General features: G+C 36.2%; 3 protein-coding genes across 4 annotated transcripts in view; 1 reads left to right on the top strand and 2 right to left on the bottom strand.

Moving 5' to 3' along the window:
* Window positions 1-15,077, bottom strand: part of LOC135141844 (plexin-B) — a 45,774-nt gene extending 30,697 nt beyond the window's left edge. Inside the window, exon 1 of the mRNA XM_064073368.1 lies at window positions 14,940-15,077. The gene's annotated coding sequence lies outside the window, so the exon portion shown is untranslated. The remainder of the gene's footprint in view (window positions 1-14,939) is intronic.
* Window positions 15,078-17,010: 1,933 nt separating this feature from the next.
* Window positions 17,011-18,731, top strand: LOC135141379 (acyl-coenzyme A diphosphatase NUDT19-like). 2 transcript variants are annotated; one of them, XM_064072436.1, is made up of 5 exons: window positions 17,011-17,337; window positions 17,401-17,854; window positions 17,904-18,136; window positions 18,196-18,403; window positions 18,452-18,731. In XM_064072436.1, the coding sequence occupies exons 2-5, from the start codon at window positions 17,437-17,439 to the stop codon at window positions 18,628-18,630; spliced, it is 1,038 nt and encodes a 345-aa protein (XP_063928506.1). In that variant the 5' UTR covers window positions 17,011-17,337; window positions 17,401-17,436; the 3' UTR covers window positions 18,631-18,731. The 2 variants fall into 2 exon arrangements, with proteins under 2 accessions (XP_063928506.1, XP_063928505.1); XM_064072435.1 differs by having other exon boundaries at window positions 17,013-17,333.
* A 169-nt stretch (window positions 18,732-18,900) lies between these two features.
* LOC135141378 (FERM domain-containing protein 5) lies at window positions 18,901-22,399 on the bottom strand. Its single transcript, XM_064072434.1, has 8 exons — window positions 22,141-22,399; window positions 21,988-22,092; window positions 21,510-21,941; window positions 21,017-21,169; window positions 20,881-20,969; window positions 20,365-20,579; window positions 20,130-20,315; window positions 18,901-20,082 (listed from the first exon to the last, which is right to left on the bottom strand). Exons 1-8 carry the CDS (start codon window positions 22,234-22,236, stop codon window positions 19,652-19,654), a joined length of 1,707 nt encoding a protein of 568 aa, XP_063928504.1. The 5' UTR covers window positions 22,237-22,399; the 3' UTR covers window positions 18,901-19,651.
* Between the last annotated feature and the right edge of the window lie 1,768 nt (window positions 22,400-24,167).

Raw genomic sequence — 24,167 nt, 5'->3', positions numbered from 1 at the left:
CACAATTTAACTTAAGCACTCCGCATGCCACGGACTACACAAGACGCAAACGGTCTGTCTGTTTTCAATAAAACGAAACCCATCAAAAATTAACCACATTTTTTCAGTGGAAATATACGATTTCACACTACACGGAGAAAATAAGAAAGATCAAAAGCTGCAAAAGAATAATATCCACTACTGTATCTATCTCTCTCTTGCCACCTTGTCACTCTCTACGGTAGTCTAATAAAGGTAGGACCTAACGCGATATCGGACAGATAGTGCGTATAAATATAACGTAATTTTATTTGCCAGTGCATCCATGAGTAAATATTGTGGAATGCACGCTGCATTACTTAACATATTTCCTGATGTAGCGAGCGAAGTTTTTTACTATTTTTTGCGTTAAACTATTTATCTTTTCCTGAAAGTACTTTTAATCCAGGGATTGGTTGCAGGCAAAAGAAAATTAATGATGAGAATTCGTTGAGAATCTGTTTACTCATTCCAGAGTAGTGGTTTAGCTAAAATCTTAGATTTTCTCATTTGTACAACTGAATGAGTCTGATAAATTCGTGCTTTAGTTTTTGTGTGTAGAACGTGGTGCGACTCGGTTATTGTTTCACCCCTGTACAAGTTAAGAACAAGGAGCAACCCCATCCGGACGGAAGCGCGCGAAATGATTTATTAATTAAAGAGAGAGTTTAATAAATTCAATGAAATTACTCAAGATTGTAGACGACGTAAAGCCATTAGATGCAGTTATTGTAGGAATTTGATGCAACGTATTCATCTTGGCTTGCTAAGTCCATTCATGTCAATGACAAATCGCGAAATCTTAATCTCGGCTTGCACGTATTACGTTTTATATAATTATATTCACCAGCGAGGACTTTTGTTATTGTTTAATACCCCGTAAAATCCCGCTAAAGACGCAAACTGCGCCGCACGAAACTCCGGTCTAAACTACCGTATAACGAATGTTAACAGATACACTATTCAGCAAAACCGACAGTTGTAAATAACAGTAGGAATGAAATAAAGTAGATGCACTATATTGATTCAGTACAATTTAAATCTTTCGGGAGCGAATAATTACAGACCACAGTTATTGCAGAACTCCTGTGAACATATTCGTCTTGGTTTGAGTCCATTCCCGTCAGTGACAAATGGGAAAATCTTATTAATCTCAGCTCGCACGTATTATGTTAGATGTAATTATATTCACCATCGAGGACTTTTGTTATTGTTTATTACCCCGTAAAATCCGGCTAAGAGCGTAGACTGCGCCGAACAAAACACTCCCATTTAAACTAATGTATTTTTTTCGGTAAAGAAGAGCTTCTCTTGTAAGAAACAAGCAACGGTGGTTAGCGATATTAAAGCAATACGTCATTGTGGGGAGTTTTTGTTCAAGAACGAAGAAAAAAGGATACAAGGCGCGCGAATTACAAAAGCGAAACAACATCAAATCTGCACGAGCATCAACCCTCGCGTGCCAAATTTATTAACAAATCTCACACACGACCCTAAAAAATTCACCTAATTACCTCGCTTTAACGTATTTTCGCTATGCAACGCTTTCATTCTCGAGGGAGTTTCATGAAACGGCTGGATTTCCGACGATTTTTGCTTCTGTTTTTACTTCGACGCCGATCCTCGGAGAGGCTTAGCACATCTGCATTTTACGGAATCAAATGATGTCGGAAAAAATAAATATTTAATTGGACGACTGGGTAATTATTGACTTTTTTAGCGACTATTTGTCGAGGTTATGATCTAATTTCGCGTGTCAATAATGACGGTATTGACCGATCGCTTCGATGTGCTCGCATTACTCGAACAAAGATTCCTTTATACGAAAACGAAAATACAGCAAAACCAAAGGGATTTTTTATCAAAAATACTCGCCTCCCTCCGGTTTCCATCCATTACCATGTTTTAATAAAGTCAATACATGAAACGAAGTATGTTTCAGTTGGTTTACAAACATACAAACATGTATTAGGGATGTTTTGTTCGAGACTTAAAAATGAAGACGCGCTAATGCTTCAGCAAGGATTTCCGTGTACCTCATTTCAACATAATAGAAGCAAAATGCCACAACTTCGTACCGAAAACTCCAACCCACGCCACAACCAAACCCAGAAGACATACAACATATTTTAAATTAACATCAAACAACTAAGTCCATCCAAAACAATTTTGTACATCAATCAACTTGTCATTAAACTCAGCTTTTCTCGCAACTAATAACACACGCATTACTTTTAAAACAAAAGCCAGGACATCCGGTTTACACAAATCGGAAAAAAGCTTTTATTTCACGGACCCATGAATCAATTTCTTAAATGAATTTACCAGAATTCACGCTAAATTACGTTTAATAGCTCGCAATAAGCAGGCAGCTTCTTGGTTGAACGGAACGTTCAGAACTAACAGTAGTAGTCCCAACCCAGGTGTGACGAAGTCAATTGATTTTTTGTGTGAAATTCATGAAATTGTCAAGCTTTTTTATATATGTTACTTCTGCACCTGGCTTAAGTAAATATTAATAAACATCACAAGCTATAAATTACTTATCGATAAATTCGTGCCATCTTTTTTGTGACCGGTGTGTGAAACTATGCAAAACGGTACAGTAAGGTGAAGCTATTAAATTAAATTAATACGGACATGTGTAGTTCCATTAAAAACCAAAAGCGTATCGTGTGGTAACTCAAAAGTTAATAAGGTGTAACAAATGAACTAGTATTTTTAAAGCAGTGAATTTGTTACTAAGTTGCTTCAGAGAACCAAACAAGCTGTTTCTATTTTTAGGAACGAAACCGCGATTCGTCCCAGACATTTTTCATCGAGCGAAGCGAGCTGCACTGATAATAAAGTAAAATACGGTAATAATGCCGTACTAAAATAACCCGTGCCGGTTGGCTTCGGTGAAAATATAGGGGTTGTAATTGAGAGAACTGAAGTCCGCATAAAATAAATGACAAAAAATTATTTACAAAATGACAAAACGTAGCACGTAATCACTTTTTACAACGAAATATTTGATGACACGCTGAAAATTTAGACGGGATTCTACCTGCTTCTGGTACAACGTCATTTAAAGTCCGTTTACACTGGCAATACAATTCTCATCGACGATTGTGAGATTTGAATTGCATTTAAGTTAGTAAAAACAGGGTTCGTTTAGCAAGAAATTATTTTTAGTGTCAACATTGCGTCAGTTTGAAACGAACGTTCGCAACTATAGAGCGTCAGCCCCAGCCGCCTACGAATCAAAACTTTTTCGACACCAAAGTAAATACAAACTCCCTGTTAGTTCCGGATGTTGGGAACAAATACATTTAATGACATTTTTTGTAATCCGCGCGCCACCATGTTCCCGGAATTTTGAATTTCCTCTTTGTGAGGGGAAACATTTTAATCTAGTAGTTAATTCGTGTAATCTTTGCGAGATTGAGCATTTTTCTCACTTAGTTTAACTCGATAATCCTCTTTTTTAGTCGCAAAGCAATTACCGACAAGATCGGATCGTCGCTTTTTGCTTGATTTGATGATGACATGTTGCATAAATTTGAGTTTAGGCCGGAGTAAATTTGTTAGGGTAAATGGAATGTCGCAATAAATTACACAAAAATTATTAATGGCGATTTAGAGCAGGTTCGCAGCTGACAATAAGGCCCTCATCTATTACCCAGCGTAGGACGTCCAACAGATCATGGGCTAGTTGCACAAAGCGAATTTTGCGCTTCCGTCTTTTTCTAATCGATAAGGTTAGCGGGAGGCACACACTAGTGGCGATACGTGGAGAATTGACATTGAATACGTCGTTATCAATATTCCAGGTCCATGAATTTCCGATTATTTGCTCACCTTGGCCGTCAGCGTTTATAAAAATTATACAAGGCAGAATTTTAAATTGCTAATCACTGCTATTTCCGTTAACGGTGCGAATTTTTTAAAGGCTCATCAAACGCCTTCGAATCCCGGCTACATATCAAATTTTTTCCCGGATGAATATCTCATGATGTGTACTGACATTTTCCCTTTTTTCCCGTGTAACGAAAAAAAGAAAACGCAAACACACCTGCTCGTCCAATATTTAAAATCGCATTGATGACGAAAAAGTCGACAGATTATGGACGAAACGTAGACCCGCGTCTAAATATTGAAACAAGGATTCCAATAACTCAATTTTTTATGAGGAATTAATTATGTATAGCCTATTACTTCAAAGCAATTTGTTAAAAGAGAAAAACTCATGTCGTCATAAAGATATTGATCTTAAGCGTGGTGAAATATTTCTATTTCGGTCGAACAGATCAGGAACGAGATGAAATAAATTTTCGGCCGGATCGGACCTTTTTTCTGCTTTCGCTGACCTTTTACTCGGAACGATAATTATATGTATGTAGCACTTTTTAAAAATTTAGATTCCTACAATAGTACAATGCGATAACTATTTATAGACGATTGTACTGGTCAAGGTGAATCTATAAATCCATTACTTACTTTTATTACGTCTTTTCTTCATTTCTAACTTTAAACGAGATAAGGGAAAACATGAAATATAAAACCGTAAATTAATTATGAAATTATAGTACACCTGGAATATCCCAGATGTGTAGCAAAAGCTCAAACAGTAATTTCTGCATACATCGTCTGTCATACATTAATATTTCATGGAATAAAAGAGGCTACAAAGACGGAAGAATTGTCAATTCCAGACGGCACTAAATTAAACATACACCCTAATTCCATATTGATTGCATTTGCTACGTCTTTCGGTGTTTCAATATCTACGCAAACAATGCTAGATGATGCCACTCCGAACTGGTAATTTATACTTCGGAACGATCGAAAATAGAGGGATTACAGTTGGCTGCGCCTTTAAAAAATCGCATCCAACTCTAATTTCGAAAAAGGCACGCAAACAATTTCACCATTAAATTGGTTAAACAAAGTTTCGAAAAATTCACAAATGAACCAAAATCATCTACCACGAGAAAAACGGTATTTAAGAAACACGAGCGTTTTTCTGCTGTCAAAATTCCACAGAAATTAGATGCTGTTTCTGCGACAGCCGATACAATAAATCGATTTATATATCTAAGTTGTAAAAGACATTCTTTGCTGGAGACTCTAAAAAATAAAAGCGTATTACTGAACGAATACCGAACAGCAGGGCGTATTTTTCAATAAAGTTGCAAAGTTTTCGAGGGTATGAATAAATACATTTTAATTGATATGCTGTAATCCCTAAATCAGTGTCAAGTCCATTATAGAGTTCTGAAATAAATTGTAAAATTTAATTACACGAAGTTTTTTAAGCAACGCCGACTTGAAAAGTTCAAAATAGGGACAAATTTACTTAACGAACTTTAACCAAATTTGGTTACATACTTCAAACTGCGTCAAAATAAAGAAACACATATAATGTATGCGATAGACGGGAATGGGAAACTTGCATTTTCGTGTGTTCGACAAGCTAAGAGATCTAGAGACAACAAAAAATCGGACTTTAGTCAAGCCCACGCTGAAAAAACCCGCGAGGACAAAAACCCCGCAACTTTGTTGATTCATGTTTTTCCACATGACTATAATTACTCATTCATTGATAACGTGTAATTATCAATAAACTTCACTTAAATTTACAAATATCTGAAAATCTTGAGTTTCAATCGTCTATTAAACCGAAACGGTTTTCGTTTTGTTGTTTTAAATTAATTTTGGCGAAAAAGTTGGCTGATGATGACACGTGATCGCCGAGTAATTATAGGTCTTTTTTAAAAAAAGCGGGAAAGCAAAGTTGAGCGGTTTCTACCTGCGTTTACGCTGCTTGGATGGATGAGTTATTCGCAATTCGTCCCTAAACCCGAAATAATTCACTGAATCTGTATAAACAGCCTAAATTATAAACAAACATGTTGAGAACAATATTCGCGTTATTCAATTCAGAAATCTGTGTAAAAAAATGTACCAGATATGGAGTTTTTATCAGGGTCTGTATGTTCAGTGGAGTGGTGCGACTCGATTTAAAATGCACGATTAACAAAACAGAGAGAATTTCTTACAAAAGTATATACGGTAAAATAAAAAAGGTTAATGAAAGCATTAAACGAAAAATGAGGAATAGGATTTCAGTCTGAAACATCAAAAAGGCTTTTTGATGTATCCGAGCAAAACATTTATTGATGTAACTCTGAATATTATCTCATTCAAAGAATATTTTTACATAATAAAACGTGTTCGTTTACCTAATGTTCGATAGCCGATTTTGTTATCTTGTACGGTGTAGCAACCGAAAAATAAATCAGGCGCCTCATTAGAGCCGATTTTACACCTACGGATTCCATGTCGCTTAGGTGTACAAACAAAAATCGCCGATCGTTCATTAGGACCACCGCTCGAGGACTAATTTTTATTTTCCGCCGCTACAAAAATAATTAACTGGAGTTAACTAGACATGTGACAAAAAAGATCAAAGTAAAGTTTAAAAACGTACCCACCACGGCCAGAAATTAAATTAAATCAAATACATATGTCACGCTTTTTTTGTTTGCGAAGACCAGAATATTAAATTCGGGATTAACATCTCACAAAAGATTTAACAAAAAACGTCAAAGAGTAATTTAAAAAATGAAATTGAAAAAACGGGAGATCTGTTGCACACAAATTAAAATTTACACATGACATACGAAATAACGGGACGTGAAGACGACCGGAGTGGAAATAATAAATTTCCTCACATGCTTTTCGGTGTAAGTTATGCCGAAAAATATTTAGGAACTAGTTTTATCGGTTTAGATTTTATCCTCTCACATAACTAGGCTATGACAATGTTCTCTCAACCTGCGGCTTCGTGAGAGGCTTGATGCGGTTCGACGATTATTATTCAACCGACCAAAATAGCAATAACAATAATAATTAATAACCACTTTTAGGTAATGGATTTAAATTGAATTCCTGCGTTTTCTGAGAAGCCGTGCGGCCAGCCGCACGATTTCTCCTTTTTTCGGACGAACCACCGTCCGAACCATCCTCTACGGTTTAGGAATATCCGCACAACGACAAAAATATTTATTTAATAAATGCACACATTAAACATATTGTTAGTCACTCCCTAAAAATAACATCGAATGCGTCCAAACGTCAAAAATTTCATCGTAGTTACTTGATAGGTATGTGCCATGCTGCACCCAGAGATTATCCAGATATGACGCTGACAGTGACAAGCGAATATCACGCTTAATCAAAGAGCGCAAAGAGACGACGCTCAAAACCACACGGGTTAAACCTCGACATCGTTCGAAGCCGATGAAAGCATTTTAAAACATAAAACGTTTATTATAAAATGTACTTATTCCTATATTTGAAAAAGCTATTAAGAATCTTTCAGTTTTTTTTACCTAATCGAATAAAACAAATTCTCTAATAAATCGTCGCCCTAATGGACGACTTATCTAAAAGGTTTTTTCCAAGAAAAAACAATTTACTTGAAAACGAGCAAAAATATTTCTTACATTTTATATCGTACATAGCTTTAAATAAACTAAGTAACAAAATTAAACCTTTTTACGTTGTAACATTTCTATTCTTTACAATGGACGGTGTCACAAAAACCTGGTCGAAGTTTATTTCGACTGAACTTTTCTCGCCCCTGAAGTACACCTCAATAAATACGCTTCATAAAATTTTATTTTAGGCAGATAACCAACATAAATGTACTCTCAATAACATGCCTAACTTCGAGTGTTTATGTTTATGCTTTGGAAGAAATAACACGCTCAAATAACAAGCATCATAGGCGGCAGGCATTTATGTAAAAATTAAATTTAATTGATTTTGTCCACTTAAAACAAAGGAAAGAACGGATTAATTAAGGTACAATGAAACAAAACGTTCCCAATCTTATTTTGAGTGAACAGCTGTTATTATAGTTATTATTTTATTATTATCAAATTTAGGCGGCCGCGACATTACCTACCCACCACAGGACCGTTAGGTAGGTTTCCGTGGCTGCGTATTATGTGATTAAAGAAGAAAAAGGTTTAAACAATGATCGTATTAATAAACAAAAATAGGACGGATTCATGAAGCACAAGTGTAGGAGCATAGTATTTTATGAAATTTAAGTTACTGTACATAATCTTGAGGAAATGATTAGACAAATTCTGGTTGGCGTTTACAAACATACATACAAAATTTGACAACAATCGATTTGGTAGTTTCGGGGATACTCCGCCTATAAAAATCCAGACAGACAACAGACATTCAGACAGACAGACAGACGGAAACGGAAGCCGATTTTTTCGTACTGTAGAGGTCATGAAACGTCGAGAAAACTCGATTACAATAAATCCTTACACTGGAGAAAAAAAATTGGTCTAAAATTATTTAGACAGAACTTCCCTCACCTCTGAAATATAGGCGAACAAATACAGATTCTTTAACTTTTTTGTTATAACTCCTATATATTAAAATAAAAATATGCATGGACTGTTCAAGTATAGATGATATGCGTATGTTTCAAGTGAGTTTTTCCATAAGAAAATTTACCAAAGACACATATAACAGCAATCTAATAGCAATAATAACAGCACTGTATACTCAAATTTTCGAGAAAAGAGAATGAATGGTTTTTAATTTGATCAATAAGTTGCCTCATTCATTAAATTTTTTTTTTAATCACCCTACATAAGTATATAATTCTTAAAAATATGAACTCATTCCCCTTTTCTCCCACTCTAGGGGTCATGATGGACTGAAAATTGATTAGTGTACATAGTTAACTTCGATTGTTTATGTTTATACATCGAAAGAATATCACGTAGAAATTTGTTTGCTTTGAATGAGTTGTCCCCTCAAAACAGAAACTTATTAATTAAGCCACAATCGAACAAAATATTTTTAATATGATTATTATTAATCATATTTGATCATAATTAAAGAAAGACGAATTCTCGCATTTTCTTAATTTGATCAATAAAAAATTACTCGAAGACAAATCTAGCTCTTTAAAAAAATTATAAAATTTGATTTTACGATTTTCGTTTCGTGATAACCTCTATAAAGTAAAAAACAGCGGCATAAATAACACAGCCGCAGCCCCCGTGTATTGAAAGTACGTACCTGACGGGTTAAAATGACGTTCAGCACTAGGTAATAGCAATCTGAAGCTCAAGCGTTTATTTATGTTTATACCTCGAACGAATGTCATATAGAAATTAGTTCGATTTGAATGAGTTTGTCTTCTCAAAACAGAGGACTAAAATTATTAATTAAACCACGACTAAGTTCTGCATCAAATCCACAATCGAAGGATCGCAGGTCGCCGTTCTCCCCGATAAGCCACTGCGCCAGGGAGACTTATATCCCGTGTTGGGAATATAACGTTATTATACCTTGCAAATATTTTTGCGAAAATTGAAAGCGGATTCGTATACTACAAGTATAAAAGTATATTTTTGTATCACACTCAAATCATTTTAAAATACAGTTGACTGAAATGACATCATCAAATTGTTGGTGGGGATGATTACCCAAATTCTGGTTAGCATTTAACTATCTGCATAATATTTCTAATATACGTACAAAATTTGACAACAATCGGTCTAGCAGTTTCGGAGATTTCGTGTCTGACAAAAATGAATATAGACACCAGACAGACAGACGGAAATAGAAAACTACTTTTTTCGTATTGTAGGGGTCATGAAAGGTCGAGAAAACATAAAAGTAGGCATTCGTCCGATGGACTGGATACTAGCTTACGCTCGGGAAGTTAAAATAGATAAAATGTCTGGATCAGAACTAGTTTTTCAGAAAAAGGATTTTTTCAAAATTAAACGATACGATAGATTTAGTCAATTTCTGTTCCTCAAAAAAGATCGAGTCTCTTTTTTTTTAATCTGAACTCTCGCATAAATTTCGCCATGCCTTTAATAATAGTGTACTTTCCATTTTCATGTTTTCTCGACGTTTTCGTCTGTCTGTCTGTGTCAATATTTACTAATCAGATAATCTCCGAAACTACGGGACCGATTGTTGTCAAATGTTATATGTATGTTAGAAACATCGTGTTGATGGTAAATCGCTAAACAAACTTTATCTAATCATCTCTACCAACAAAGGGATGCCGTCATCTCCAAAATTTACATTTAAGTGTTGCAAAATAAGATATTCCTGCACTTGTGATTTACGAATCCATAGTTTTCCCCCTAGACGTCCAAATTTTTAGAAAATAATCAAAAGTTTAAGCAAAACGAAAAATTGTCACACTTTGAAAACAGATTCGGAACGTTTTGCTCCATTTTAGTTCAATTAATATTAATTAGTCCTCTCCTCTGTTTTGAGGAGACAAAATCAGTTAAATTTCATTTTCTTTAACACAAATGCATAGTTGTTATCTGAACGTGTTAAAAGCGGAACTCTTTCGAACTACAAACATGTACAGTTGAAGTTAAGCCGGTATATAGAAAATCATAAGCGGTAGATTCTCCCGCGTACGTCAACTATTTTGGACTCGTATTTTCACCAGGATACGTAAACGCATTTTAACTATAACCGTACGCGGCAACGTGCTACCGCGTACCGATATCTCGATTACTAGTGCAGTAAGAACAGTTGACGTTGGTTCTACTGGAACGTAATATGTTTTTAACCGAAACCGTGTGTCTTTTAAATCACAGGACTAATCAACAGGACAAACAGATTACTTTTTTGATGTGTTTTCCTCAAAGGCACATTACATTGTTTTTTGATAGTGTCATCAGCAGATGTTTACCCTGACATTTGTAAAATCTTTGTCTTCACTCAAAGTATTCATATTTGTCCAAACAACATTATAAAAGAACCACACCCTTTGATAAAAAAGTTCTTTTTCATTTTAGAAATTAAAAAAAGGTTTTATATTTATTTGATGTGATGTGTTAGTCCACAGGCACGTGCCTGTAACTGACACAAATTCCGAGAAGCTTTTTTTGTGAAATTTTCTGAGGATATCATCCTCCTGAGTCAGAAATAGTCGAATGGAAGGCGGCGCTTGCAAATGAATGGGCGTTTTTCTGTCCGGAAATTAATCACGGGATTCGCGACAGCACATATTTATTTATGAAAATGCATATGCATATAGGTGTGTCTCCGAAATGTGCCCGTTATAGATATGACGAAGTTTGCGTAGCAATTAAAGAGGAGTAATCTAAGAAGGCGATAACACCGCAACCTACAAACTTTACTAATTTAACAATAGCGTAACAACAAAACCATAAAACGATGCTCCAATCAAGGCGGGTTTTAGTGGTTTTAGTGTCGTCGAGGGATGAGTATGCTCTTAGTCACGGGATTTTAATACATAAATGCAACAATCGACGTGTCGATATCTTCATGAATCAAAGAAACGACCGTCCGACCCCAATAATTTCGTAAACAATGGTGCGTTATGGGGAATTGACGACGTGGCAACGGAGGCATAAAATTTGCGAGGTTTTATTGGGAGTTTTTTCCGAGAACGATTTGGCTTTCTAGATTGAAGGATTCTTAAATTGAATTACACCCTCTGATTATTCTGATTGATGTCAATGGGAGAGATAGTTATTGAAAAAACGTGGATTCATTGTACGTATTTCAATTTATTTACTGGCCTTGCCGTAATAAACTCTCACAGAAGTTAACAATGTTTGGAATTTCTTTTATCACGATTTAATAAAAGTCAAAACTGGTAAAGTTGTAATTGTGTTATTCGGAGTGTTTCTTTACACCCGTAACTAACACCTTTTTTTTTAGGAAAAATTGAATTTTTTAGAGGTTAACACCGACTGAAACAAATTGGAAGTTGTTAAGAGGTTTTGTCACGCTTGTTTCAATGAGCCGCAGTGACGTATCAAATCTAGAAAAAAATCTCTAATTATTATTTACACAAAACTCCCTAATGACGTCACTTTTCTAGACAACCCTCGTGAGACTTTTATTTTTGGCCAAAAAAAAAATTGCATGGATAAAATCTGATGGAATGAATTATCGTTTATTTACACGGTATGGTACTGTTCAGTGCGCAAGAACACGTCAACAATCTCAGGGAGGTATATTTTAACAATCAACCGAGTTCAGTTTTCAGATCCCGCCTTTTCGTATTCCACGAGCTGTGGAAATGATCGTAGACGTTTTCGGAGCGTCGAGGGACGCAGAAGTGCGCGTACGCGTCCATGAAACTACCGCCGTATTGTTTAACGTTTCTTTTACACGTCCAGCGTAATATATCGTGTAGTGTTGTTTACACAAGAGCACTTTCTCTTGGGATTAGTTCGAAGAACCCCTTTACGAAGTTAATTAAAAACATAAATAGAGGTGGAACGCTTTGCTCGTTTTTTATTCATTTAAATCAACCCCCCAGACACCGAAGCGATTCATAACCCAAAATTATAACCAATAATATGTCACGATAAAAACTTAAACTCATGAAAATAATGGGCAAAAGATGATAAAATTTCTTTTCTAAACTTTAGAGGCAAATCTCGGGCGGTTCAACTTCCCAAAGTATTTCGATTTATGTCCCGCTGGAACCTTAAATAAATATGCCACTAGGGCATAATTTCACACGTTTGTTAGATTGAATATTTCATGAAAGCCTTCTCATTTCGTCCCAACTTACACGCGAAAAAAACGTCACAAAAAATCCGATTTACAAGCGCCGTAAATTTTTCATAAACAAATCCCACTTCATATGCCCCATTAAATTTATGCGCATTAATGTATATAGATAGAAAATATTCATCCGGATATTGAAAACACACAACAAAAGAAACGACAAAGAGGGGATCAGTGGCGGCGCAAAGCGGCCACCGAGGCCTTTCTGACTTATGCCTTTGGTAGCTCCTTGTAAAAGCAAATCCGAAAAACGGAATCAAATAAAGTCGCTCACAATAAACGGTTAAATAATACGCGACGAACGCGATACACAAATATGACCATTGTGTGCGAACACGTGGCTCAAATACACGAAACTGGGGGCAAAATATCTATTGTCACAAAAAAATAAAATGTCTAAAAAGGAAGATTAAAGCACTGAATATCAATATACAGACAAAAATAACTCAAACATCTACAATCATTTCTGTTTTTACGTAATGATGTTTCGATAACTGATATGTGATTTCGCGAAATTTTCAGTTGTCCGGATACAACATTCTAAACATAGATACTTAAATTGGGATTCAGAGGTGCGCTAGAAGATGAATTTACAAGAAGCGAAACACCTGGACACTATATTATTTCTAGTACAATCAACGTCCTTTTTTCCTCTTTAAAACTCACTTACAAAACACCTCCGATTCCCAACATTTATCAAATAAAATACCTTTTTGGGGGGTTACAGATTAAACATTTTTTAGACAACTGAAAACTCTTCTAGAAAAAAATTACGTAAAACTTTAATGTGAAAAAGAAAGCTGCCGTTTCAGAATTTTCCAAAAAAATATTGCTGCCCCTTGCATTTCGTGTATTTTATTACATAGACAAATGAAATAACAGAATGTAAAGCAAGAAGAAATCATACTCTCAAAATTCGTTCGTTCGACGAATTAAAAACTTGATTTCCATGAACATGAAATCTCCATGCTTCGCTTAGCGAAGTGTGTATCTTGCAACGAAAGCTAGAGGTTTTCTCGTTGTTTTTTGTACAGCGTGAGGAGATGATTTAATTTTATAAGGGTGAGAATTATTCACCCGAAAAGTTGGTACTCTGTACGCCAATTACGTGGCATTCACGACAAAACAGTAGGTGATTTCATGTGATCAATTCTCGGGGTACTTTTATAAAGCTAAGTACGTATTATGGTCAAGCCATTTCCATGGATCGTAAGTCTTGGATGCGTCGTTAATATAATTTGGCGTGAATATGACCCATTCTGTCGTGAATTTCATTGCTTTTGTCGTACTGTAATGTCCGTTTTATGGTCGTGTGAGAGTTCATTTGACATTTTTGCATAAGTTTCGTACGCTGTGTTGCTATGGGTACTCGTTTTGCTTTGATGCAGTCTCTTCCCTTGTTAACACGTCTCTCTCTCCGCAGTATTGTGTTTCTTTGATGGTGGTCAATAGTCCATAAAATGTTATAATTAATGGTTAGCAAACATGAAATTAAAAAATTCTTAATCCTGTTATGCCTCGGCTAAATACTGATTAAAGCCGAATGGGATCTTTCATCATGTATGTTCTAAGAAAATTAATTTGAAGTGAATTACGGCGGTCGGCGTGAATAACCCAAAAAAACGGAGTTATATTAAAACGCGTGTAAGAAAATAGAATCCGTCGAGAAAAATAATCGAAATGAAAAAAATAATGAACGAAATGACGCGCTTCTGCTGAAATAACGCCAAATTGACCTGGGCACCTGACCAAGGAGTATTTTCAGGCAAAAACCATCCGATTTGATCGCATCAGAGGCATGTCATTTTTGATTTTTTTCGAAGCGACGGAAAGGTTTCTCCAGAGAATAAATTTATCGCAGCAGTGAAAAAGATTACGTGTCGTATAAATATTTAGTTAAGTGGATTATAAAGCACTTGAAAAAGAGTAAACATAAATAAGGAAATGTAAACAAAGGCTCCTCGGAATAACAATAAAATAAAAAAGGTAAAGCGAATTTTCGCGAGTTGAATTAAGTCGGGGTTCGAACGGCAATCGAGGAATTTGTTTAAGTGTATGCAATAACCGTAGAAGCACGTGAATCGGTTATAAAGGAAAGTGTCTAGACAAACATTTTCGAACAAAGACGAAATTAAATCCAGCAATTAGATGCCGGGGGAATAAAAATATTCCGACGAGTGTTTAAAACATTTATTCTTTGATAGCACCTGACAAGATGATTAATGAGAGGAAATGTATGTTTTGACAAATTAAAAGAAGACGAAGGGAACTCTGGGGTATCGTCGAGGGCCGGGGCAAGAGTTTCTTACCTTATTTCGTCGCTGCAAAGGCCAGTTCGTGAGTATTTGCCTGCACAAAGGTCATAGATAGGTTCAGCAGCATCCAAAAGAGTTGATGTTTTGTGTGAAATAACATCAGCGGGAATTTTTCTTCCAAGGCCCCTTGAAGAAGAACCTTGCCTCTAGTCGGGACTCTTCTCCGAACGTCTTCGGAAGGACACCACTCACCGTCTCTTCCTCCAGAATAACAACAAACCCAATGACCATCTACTCCATTTTGAAACCGTCTATGAAGAATGCATGAAACGCGGATTCTTTGTGTTAAAACGTGTTTTATTCGCACTTTTCTATTGAGTTTTGTTTATTTCTAGGATGATTTCTGTCAGGATAAACACTTATTTCGAATTTTGCTTTGGGAGTGTCTGTACATGTACAAAATATTCGATTCCCAAATTACATCGATGCTGCAATGAAATTCACTCACTACCGAGTTATACAAACTAACTTTAGTTCTGGATAAACTCGCAAGATGGGACTAGTGCGCGGGGCGCTGATCGACAACCCCGAGGTCCCACAAGCTCCGCCCCTAAGGTCACCGAATGTTTACCCGCAGCGGTTCTCAACACTCACACCATCAAAGCCGCAGTGTGCAACCAGCAATACACGCTACTCCCTTTTTTTTCTGTATTGCGCTTTGCTCATTACTCACAGATCACGACCATACAGCACACACTCCACCCAAACTCACAGAACACCCAGACCGCCCAACCCACAGAAACCTTACGCCTAAAAACACCAAAGCACGTCTGCGAACCGACACGAACCTCATTCTGAACCCAACTCGCCGCAAGCACCACTCTCAGCTCCAACTGGAACAAAATCTTTTAATAAACAATAATAATGTTAGAAAAGTTTTCCTTCTGAACTTCCGGGATCTCGAACCCCGCAATGGAATTATGCAAATCATCTGCTTTGTGGTATGCTACAGACAACTCAATCAGTTTCTTATGAATAGAGTTCATTTCGGGCGAAAATTGTTAATTTCTTCGCTTGTTTGTGTTTTCGCCAACCCGATTGATCGGTGACGTCATCAACCGTGCCAATGCTGTTTTAAACCCAGATTTATACCTCGTGCAAACAAGAAACAAAAAATCGTGGCCCGCAGCTCTACTTGGAGACAATTAAGTGTTCTTGCAACCAGCCGCAAAAAATTTAAACACAAAGTATCCACAGCTAACTCAGACTACCTAAGTTAGAAAAAATAATCACCTTCAACCCACATTTTTTTAAAGCAGACAGACAAGACACATATATTTATAAAATCGCAATCTCGCGAAATTTGCCTCATTATGATAACTTCCTGTCCTATCCGTTGTGTTTAATCATGTATCCGGGAAGTTAAATATCAATATAGACAATTCACACCAACTGTATTTTTTAAGTGTTTTTTAGGACCTAATATAACCGCAGCCACACTTGGATCATTGCACATCCTGATGCGAGCGAAGTGAGCTATTCGAAACAAACTACAAATACAAATGGGATCATACTTCTTGATCAAGAAACAGCAAACCGGGTGTTTTAAATAAATCCATCCGTTTGCTACTTTGTACAGAATAAGTTTGATACCGCAACACACATAATTCGAATTTTTTGGCCAACAGTCGGGGATTGTTGTTGAAATGAATGAAACTTTATTTTTAATGTGACGCCCCCACAATAAACTCCCAATAAAAGACGTCTTGTGTTGCCAAAACCACCGAGCAATGACAATGCTAATAACTGTCCTATGTAACAAAATACTTTAATATCAGAGAAATAACTGTCCAAAACCGTGTTTTCTTCCTGTTCGTAGGTACGAAAATACAAGAACATGATGCTTCCCCATTTCCATCCATCTAGTCATTCTAGTCTGTTGGAAATTAATCGAAATGACTCCAAACTACCGAAATTTTCACAATACATTAATATAAATATCGCAAGATCGTTAAATGTAACAAAAATGTGTTTATTCGCTCATGGCGCATGCGCGCTTTACGTCAGTTTAAAATTGTGCAACATTATCAATAAAAATAAATAGGTTTGAAATGTTTCTTCCACTTTTTATCTTGTCTTGAAAAAAAAATTAAATAAAAAAAGCGTTATCTCAATTATAACAATTGTTTGTCACGATAATTGACAATTACGTTGGATAATTCACATTCCGTTATCAGTTCCTTGGCTTGCTGTTTCCAAGTCACAATTAAAACACAACATTAACGACAAATCGACGTGTTTGAACAACATTTATACAAATTCAAGGACGATTAGAAAAATGGTAGTTTTGTGTTGACATACGCCACACGTGTGTTTGGAGCCGAAGTTTCTGTTGTTGTTCCTCCAACATGGCGCTCCACCCACGAGCAGTCTAGAAGTTGAAGACTCGTATGTACAAGCATAAACATTGTGTTGTTAGAACAAACATTAATGTTGTTATTAATTATACCCGTAGAGTTTAGTAACAAACTTGGTTATTTTTTTGTCCGCCATGTCTGCCCACCTGAAAGTGTGGCGCGAATCCGCCAGTTTGATTTTGGCGGCAAAAGCAATTTTCTCGCAACCCAGCCCGTTCAACTACAAAGTCCTGTGTCTCAAAAGGAGCTCGAAGTCGAAGTTCATGCCAGACACGTACGTTTTTCCCGGAGGAAACATATCCAAGAGCGACAACACCCTGGACTGGCTAAAACTGTACGAAAAATTTGGCTTTTCCAAACAAGCCTTTGATGATCTACGACCTGCTGAAAACGTGCCCGCGGTATTACAAAATGACGACGAAAACAGCCTGCCGAGATATTTATCGTTCAGGATATGTGCCATTAGAGAAACTTTTGAGGAATGTGGCATTCTGATGTGCAAAAGTCCCAAAATAAACTCTGACACAGTTTCGCAGTGGGCTTCGTTTATCGGTAAATTTAAGATACTGATGTCGGTGGTGAGTTAAAAATGATTGTTTAGGCGGACATGAATTTATCGCGTGGCAACAGAGGGTGAACGATGACCCGAATGAATTCCTCAACATGTGTAAACATTTCGAAATCTTCCCCGATGTTTGGGCACTCAAAAACTGGAGCCACTGGATGACGCCCGCGTCGAACAAAACGCACAGATTTAGCGCTGTTTTCTTTATTGCTACCACGCACCAGATGCCTAATGTACACGGAGACGATAAGGAGATTCAAGACTTAATGGTGCGTCGCAACGCCGTGGGAAAAATCTGCAACAACAAGCTTTATGTTCTATGTTTTAGTGGACCACGCCTGATGAATGCCTACAGATGAATAGCAAAGGCACCGTTATGCTCCCGGTACCACAGTTTTATGAAATGTCGCGGCTTAAAACGGTCTTGGATGTTAATGCGCTTTCAAGTTTTGCCAGTAATAGAGCTAGATTTGGGTTTGAGACTTTCTGGCCCTACAGAATTGACACTAATAATGGTGTATACACGGTCTTACCAGGTGGGATTTTTCTAATACAATGTACAATTTGTAATATTTGTGTTTAAGGTGATGATTTATATCCCAAAAATATGGATAAGGACTTTACTGAAATCCCTCGGTTGAATGAACTTCCCGAGTCCGAAAACAAACACAGAGTTCTTCATAAGTCCGCGTATTCGAATTTGTTAGAAATTGAGAATTTTTCTTCCGCGTGTAGGCATATCGTACCCATGAAGTCCATCTAAGATGTCTAGAAATTCTAAGTTAGTAATAAATACTCAAATATGTAGATATTTATAAAAATTGTTTGGTGTGAGAGTAGGGTTAATGAGATAAGTTTCTTAATTGACTTAATTTTATTTGGCGAAAATGAGTTACATTATCGAAAAACATTACAAACAATGAGATTCAACAAAACGTAAAATCCGGGATAAAATAAATAAATAGGTAAAAAAATAAAATTAAAATAAAGGGTTTAATTACAACATGGCCCCTTAAATCATTAAAACATGTATAAAAATGTCAACACTTAAAGCAAGTCTGTGTACATAAAAATATAAAAATCACATGTTCTTTAAGTAGACGGCGTAATCTAAGCAATTATTAAAATTATTTCGAGCATTTTAATATTAATACTTTTCAACTGAAAAATAGATTTTGATTGCACTTATCATGATTTTTTCTTTGTACGATTTTTACTATTACTATAGCAGCAGATTGAGAAAAGATCACAGATTTCTTAAATTTACATAAACTCATTGCCAACAAAATAGGGTACTTAATTACATTTCTGCCCAAGTATTTTTGTATAAAAATTGTGCAAAATGTACATGTTATTATAATATAACTTTGAACAAAAACAACAACAAAAACATAAGGTTCCTCAACATTGAGAAATAAGAGAGAGTTAAATGTAAGTATAAAATAAAATAATTGACATGTTGAGGCGCCCTCTATTTTGTACAATAACGGAATGTTTATTTCGTTCAACAAAGATTATCACATAAAGTCGTGCATACTGCCCAAGCCATTAGAACACAAAAATGATTTTTGTTAGTAAAGGAATTATAACCTACTCTAATGGTTTAGTACTGCAGGAACTATTTTAATAATTGGATTTCTTACTCTAAGCAAGATCAAAGAACTAAACTAATCAGTTGCTACATCATTTCAAGGAAATTTAGCTGAAATTTTTATATAAAGCTGAATTCGAAATGCAAAATGGATTTTGAAACTGGTAAAGCAAATATATACTTATAAACATTATCAAAAAAATATCGAAATTTTATTTCGAAAATATTGTTTAATTGGTTCGTAGAATTGGTACCGTAGTGATACCATCTCCGGAATATTTCTAAGGCTACCAAATAATTCACAATCAGTTTCTAACATTATAATAGTGGCAATAAGTACAAATATCGTTACAATAATTAACGTGGGAATAAACGCCCCCACCACGTTAAATTTTCTAGGTTTTTTAACGTTTGCTTGTAAACTATGTGTAGTATTTGGCAGGCAAATTCGACCATCGACCTGAGTATGAGATAAAGGAGTTTGGCTACGACTGGAACGATGAGAAGGATTCGTAGTTTCATAACCGCGATAACTATCAATTAACTGAGATTCGGATGACGAATGTTCGAACGAGTCTCGAAAATAATAATCACTGAAGCGATCCATCGAATCATCTTTTAATACTGCAACAAACCATTAGTACCCCATCACAAAACTACCTCAATCCCACCTGTCGTGCGAAGCTTAGAAGCCCCCATCGCTTCCTGGTCTTCCGACACAGTTTCTAAGGCAGCAACATCACTGTAACCTTGCGAGGGATTCCCGTCCAAGCCCGACAATAGACCGGTACTGTTACTCGACTCCATTCGGGAACCTCCGGCATCCGAATGACTAGATCTCGGCAAACTACTATAACCTGCACCCAAAACCTGTTGCAACACGTCCAAACCAACAAAACGACTCACCTAAGTGGGGTTGTAGGGGTGTTGAGGGTGTTGCAGGTACACTGGACGCTTTACGTCTTAAGCTCGACGTGCGCTGAATGCTCGGCTCTTCGCGCGTTGGAGAACCACTGTCCTCCAGAATTTCCTTCTCGGTTCGTCCCGTATATTTAAACTTCGTGCCCCAGGAAAAGAAGCCGCCGCCGGAGACCGTAGGCGCGTCAGAACTCGCCGGCAGCCTGCCAACAACGTCTTTAATCTAGACATTCTAGAAAATCCACGACTTTCATAAATGATCCAAGTGCCGCCTCTTTTAAAGTGTGGCAACTTTTAGTCATCTCCATGGCAACGAAACGTCAAAAGTCATAATTAATCTGACAGATGGTGTTAATTCAAACTTTAAAAACGTTTGCCATTACTACGAAGCGGCAATAGGTCACTGGATTAAGGAACATTTATGAAAGTTGTACTAATTCTAGAGTAGACTAATAGTAATTGCGTAATATAATGGAATCACTGTAAAAATGGGGGTATACATACGTAAAAAATAACATTTGTTCGATCGCACACCTCCATACGTGTCGACAGGCAGCTCCGGTGGGACATTTAAATCCAACTGTGTGTTTTTTCTAAAAATGGGGTCAGTAACGAGTTTTCGCACGCATATTGTACTTACGTCGTTGTAATTTAGGTGAATTATGAACATTTTGCCTTCGTAGTTTATTTTTTGGATGTCGGGCCATCGAAAATGGTGCGTTTTTCGACTACCTTGAATCGTCAAAATTCCAGCGTAATTAATCCCTAAATAAAGCTGCGTTCCTTTGTGGTCCTAAAAACGGGTGAATGAATGTTTTAGGACCACCAACTTTGACAAACAAGATAAACTAAAAATTACACCGAGTGCAGAGCACGGCGATCATTTTTTACCACTAAATGTGTGGTTAATCACTAATTTGTACAAAAAAGTGATCAAGACTTGCAACATTGGTAAAATAATTCAAATATTGCACACGAGATAACGTTTTGTATTTTTAAAAATACACTGCTTTTTGCGCGGACGTTACTTAAGTCATATCCGCCCCTCACACGACAATCATTGACCTTGACGCAACGCCCACATATACAATTCGTATCAAAACACTTTATTCTGATAACAAGTATCTCCTCACCTTGACAGGGTGTGGATCAACACCATAGGTATCAAGTTGGCAAGCGAGTTTCAAAAAGGTGTTCTCCACCTGTGAAGGACTTTGGCCTTTGAGTTGCTTCTGATGTATTTCCATTGCTTTATCCTCTATAGTTTCAGTCTGTTTAAGTAAAATTTTCAGTTCACTCATGTAGTTCCCAACATGTATTTCAGGATCATGGTCTCCTAGTTCCCCTTGCAGAATTAGGGCTGCCAACATGGCAGCTTCGTTAGTAGCACAATATAATCGCCCATGGAGTAAATCTCTTTTCAGTTGCAAAAATATTTGGTAGCGAGTTATTTCTTCTTTAAGGCGAAATGGGTCAGGTGGGTAAAACTTTACACGAAAACTAAACAAAACTGGGTCCAAGTCTTTAACTTGTTTACAAATAGATTTCCCTAAATCTAGCCAGTGCTGTAAGAGGTGGCATTATTAACAGTCTGACAACCGCGAAACTTACTCTTTGGTCTTGTATATCCACATATCGGAGTCCTAAATAATCTTGCTCTACAAGATTCAGTTGTTGGCAAACATATTCCAGCAAGTATTTACCCTTGTGGTGAGGCTGCAAAGTGCCCAAAATAGTACAAAAAACATTCTTTTAATTAATTACCTTGTATTCGCATTCCAGGATTTCCGTATCCTCCAGGAGCCGGACCGTGCATTTATAAACAATATTGCTGTCATGTTTGGAACCAAATTTTAGCATTTTCCGCTTTTAACATAAGTCTATTTCATTTATAATTTATAACTTAGTATAAAGTTTTGTAAATAATTTTACAACGGACAGTTATTAATGTAAATAACACAAGATAACATTTGACACATATTTTTGACAGAAGGTTAGTCGGGTTAAAATTACATGAAGTTGGGTGCGGGACGCAAGGTCATGCAGCGCCGCCCAACATCGAAAACGTGAACATCGAATATAGAGTTCTATATCGATTATGTAAACAACATATAAAAAAAATAGTACATTAGTCGTCGTAGCTAATAACACGGTTGTTGTTTGTGTATGTGTGTGTGTGTGTGTATATATGTAAACAATTAATATATTTTATATGTAACACATGAGCTTATGAAGATGCCCCGCCTACCACGTCACGCAATGTATCTTTGGGCGGAGCTACAATATTCGTTGATTGATGACAGCTGAACTCTAGTGGTGGGAGCTAAAACCACTAGCCCTCTTAATTTGCATACACAATTTATAAATTATTAATTATTAATCGTTTATGTAAATTAATGTGGAAGTGTTCCTTAGCTTAAATAAATATACATATTTTAGCGAAACCACCCGTTTTTGGGAAATTAAATTTACCGCAACGGTGAAGACCCATTTCTGCCTCACATCACCGCTAAAACGTATTTCTAATCAAATGACAAGCTTTTCGGTACACAAAAATGTGAAACAAACAAAAAATTCATATCGACGGAGAAGTTGCAAATATTTAATTAATAAACACAGATGAAAGGAAAGAAAGTTCTTTCGTCGCTTGTTAAACAATGCTTTTATGAGATAAAAATTAATTTTGTATCTGTAATAAAAAATCTTCTTTTCTCGTAATAAATTTGTTTATTATGAGATTTTAACGTAAAAACTCTAGTAAACGAAGAAACGTTCAAAGTGTAAGAGAGTTACAAATTTTAGCTTAGTTGAATCTTAAAAAGGCTCCAGACTTAATGTCAGGTGAACGGTGCAGAAAAGTGACATTTTCACCTCGACGGAAAAATCAAATTGTTTCAAAACTACCTTGTACTAGCAAATAGTCGTCACGTTAGACTTTGATAGTGACAATTTTTTTTAAATTTCGTTGTTTCTACGCAGAGTATCATCAAATTTCAGGTAACATAAATTATTTTAGAATATTTTTTACGGTAGTATCACCTCTGCAAAAAGTTGTATATGATTTATGTCGAAAACAACTTCATATTCGGAATATGGAGAAAAACAGATCCTTATTTTAACAATTCCAAATTTAAAAAATATGCTATATATACATATAACTATTAAATAAAACTGTACAAATTGTATTGCGCCTAGTGATGGAAGTGATTATGTATTTCGGAAATTCAATTACGTCATATTTAGTGTTATATTGTACATATTAAAATGAATATATTTATTATCCCTAGGTACCTGGTGACGTCATTTTAAAATAATGTTAAATAAAGCGTCCGCGAATTAATTCTGACGCGCATTGCGGTGTTTATTGTACTTAAGAGTCGGGGGAAGTTCTATGTAAATGTATAGGTTGACATTTTTTCATCCATGGTTGAGGAAAAGACAGAAATTGGGCAACAAAAAATTTAAAAACGCGTTATTGGCCGTTCTGGACGCGTTTTATATGTTTGGGTTATACTGGGGGTAGTTATGGCATCGAGGAATTGCTCGTCAGCCGCAGCCATTAATTTCTAGCGGCTTATCAATAGTCTTTTTATTATTATATGTCTAACGTTGTTCCTAATCTTGACCCAATTTTAATAGGCCTAATTTTAGCGCTAGTAGCCACAAGCACAGGTAAGTGTATTGATTATTCCATAAAATAATCCACAAAACCTTATTTTATATGTGATAATTATCAGTTCTTAGAGGTCGAATTTTGCATCAGGTGCATACCTATAGGTATATCGATAAAA

The sequence above is a fragment of the Zophobas morio genome, unplaced genomic scaffold (assembly GCF_036711695.1).
Source record: "Zophobas morio isolate AGI-343-1 ecotype UQ-CSIRO unplaced genomic scaffold, CSIRO_AGI_Zmor_V1 ptg000044l, whole genome shotgun sequence".
In the NCBI taxonomy this organism is placed as follows: Eukaryota; Metazoa; Arthropoda; class Insecta; order Coleoptera; family Tenebrionidae; genus Zophobas; species Zophobas morio.
Note: the sequence above shows the minus strand (reverse complement) of the source record. Positions and strands in the feature narration are given on the sequence as shown.

What these genes read in the sequence shown, in the direction of transcription:
- LOC135141379 (XM_064072436.1), top strand. Translation starts at nt 17,437, where the DNA reads ATGTCTGCCCACCTGAAAGTGTGGCGCGAATCCGCCAGTTTGATTTTG. An exon ending in GCAGTGGGCTTCGTTTATCG is followed by an intron (nt 17,855 to 17,903) that starts GTAAATTTAAGA and finishes ATGATTGTTTAG; the next exon opens with GCGGACATGAATTTATCGCG. An exon ending in AGGAGATTCAAGACTTAATG is followed by an intron (nt 18,137 to 18,195) that starts GTGCGTCGCAAC and finishes TCTATGTTTTAG; the next exon opens with TGGACCACGCCTGATGAATG.
- LOC135141378 (XM_064072434.1), bottom strand. Translation starts at nt 22,236, where the DNA reads ATGCTAAAATTTGGTTCCAAACATGACAGCAATATTGTTTATAAATGC. An exon ending in TGGATATACAAGACCAAAGA is followed by an intron (nt 21,942 to 21,987) that starts GTAAGTTTCGCG and finishes CACCTCTTACAG; the next exon opens with CACTGGCTAGATTTAGGGAA. An exon ending in TTCACCTAAATTACAACGAC is followed by an intron (nt 20,970 to 21,016) that starts GTAAGTACAATA and finishes CCCCATTTTTAG; the next exon opens with AAAAAACACACAGTTGGATT.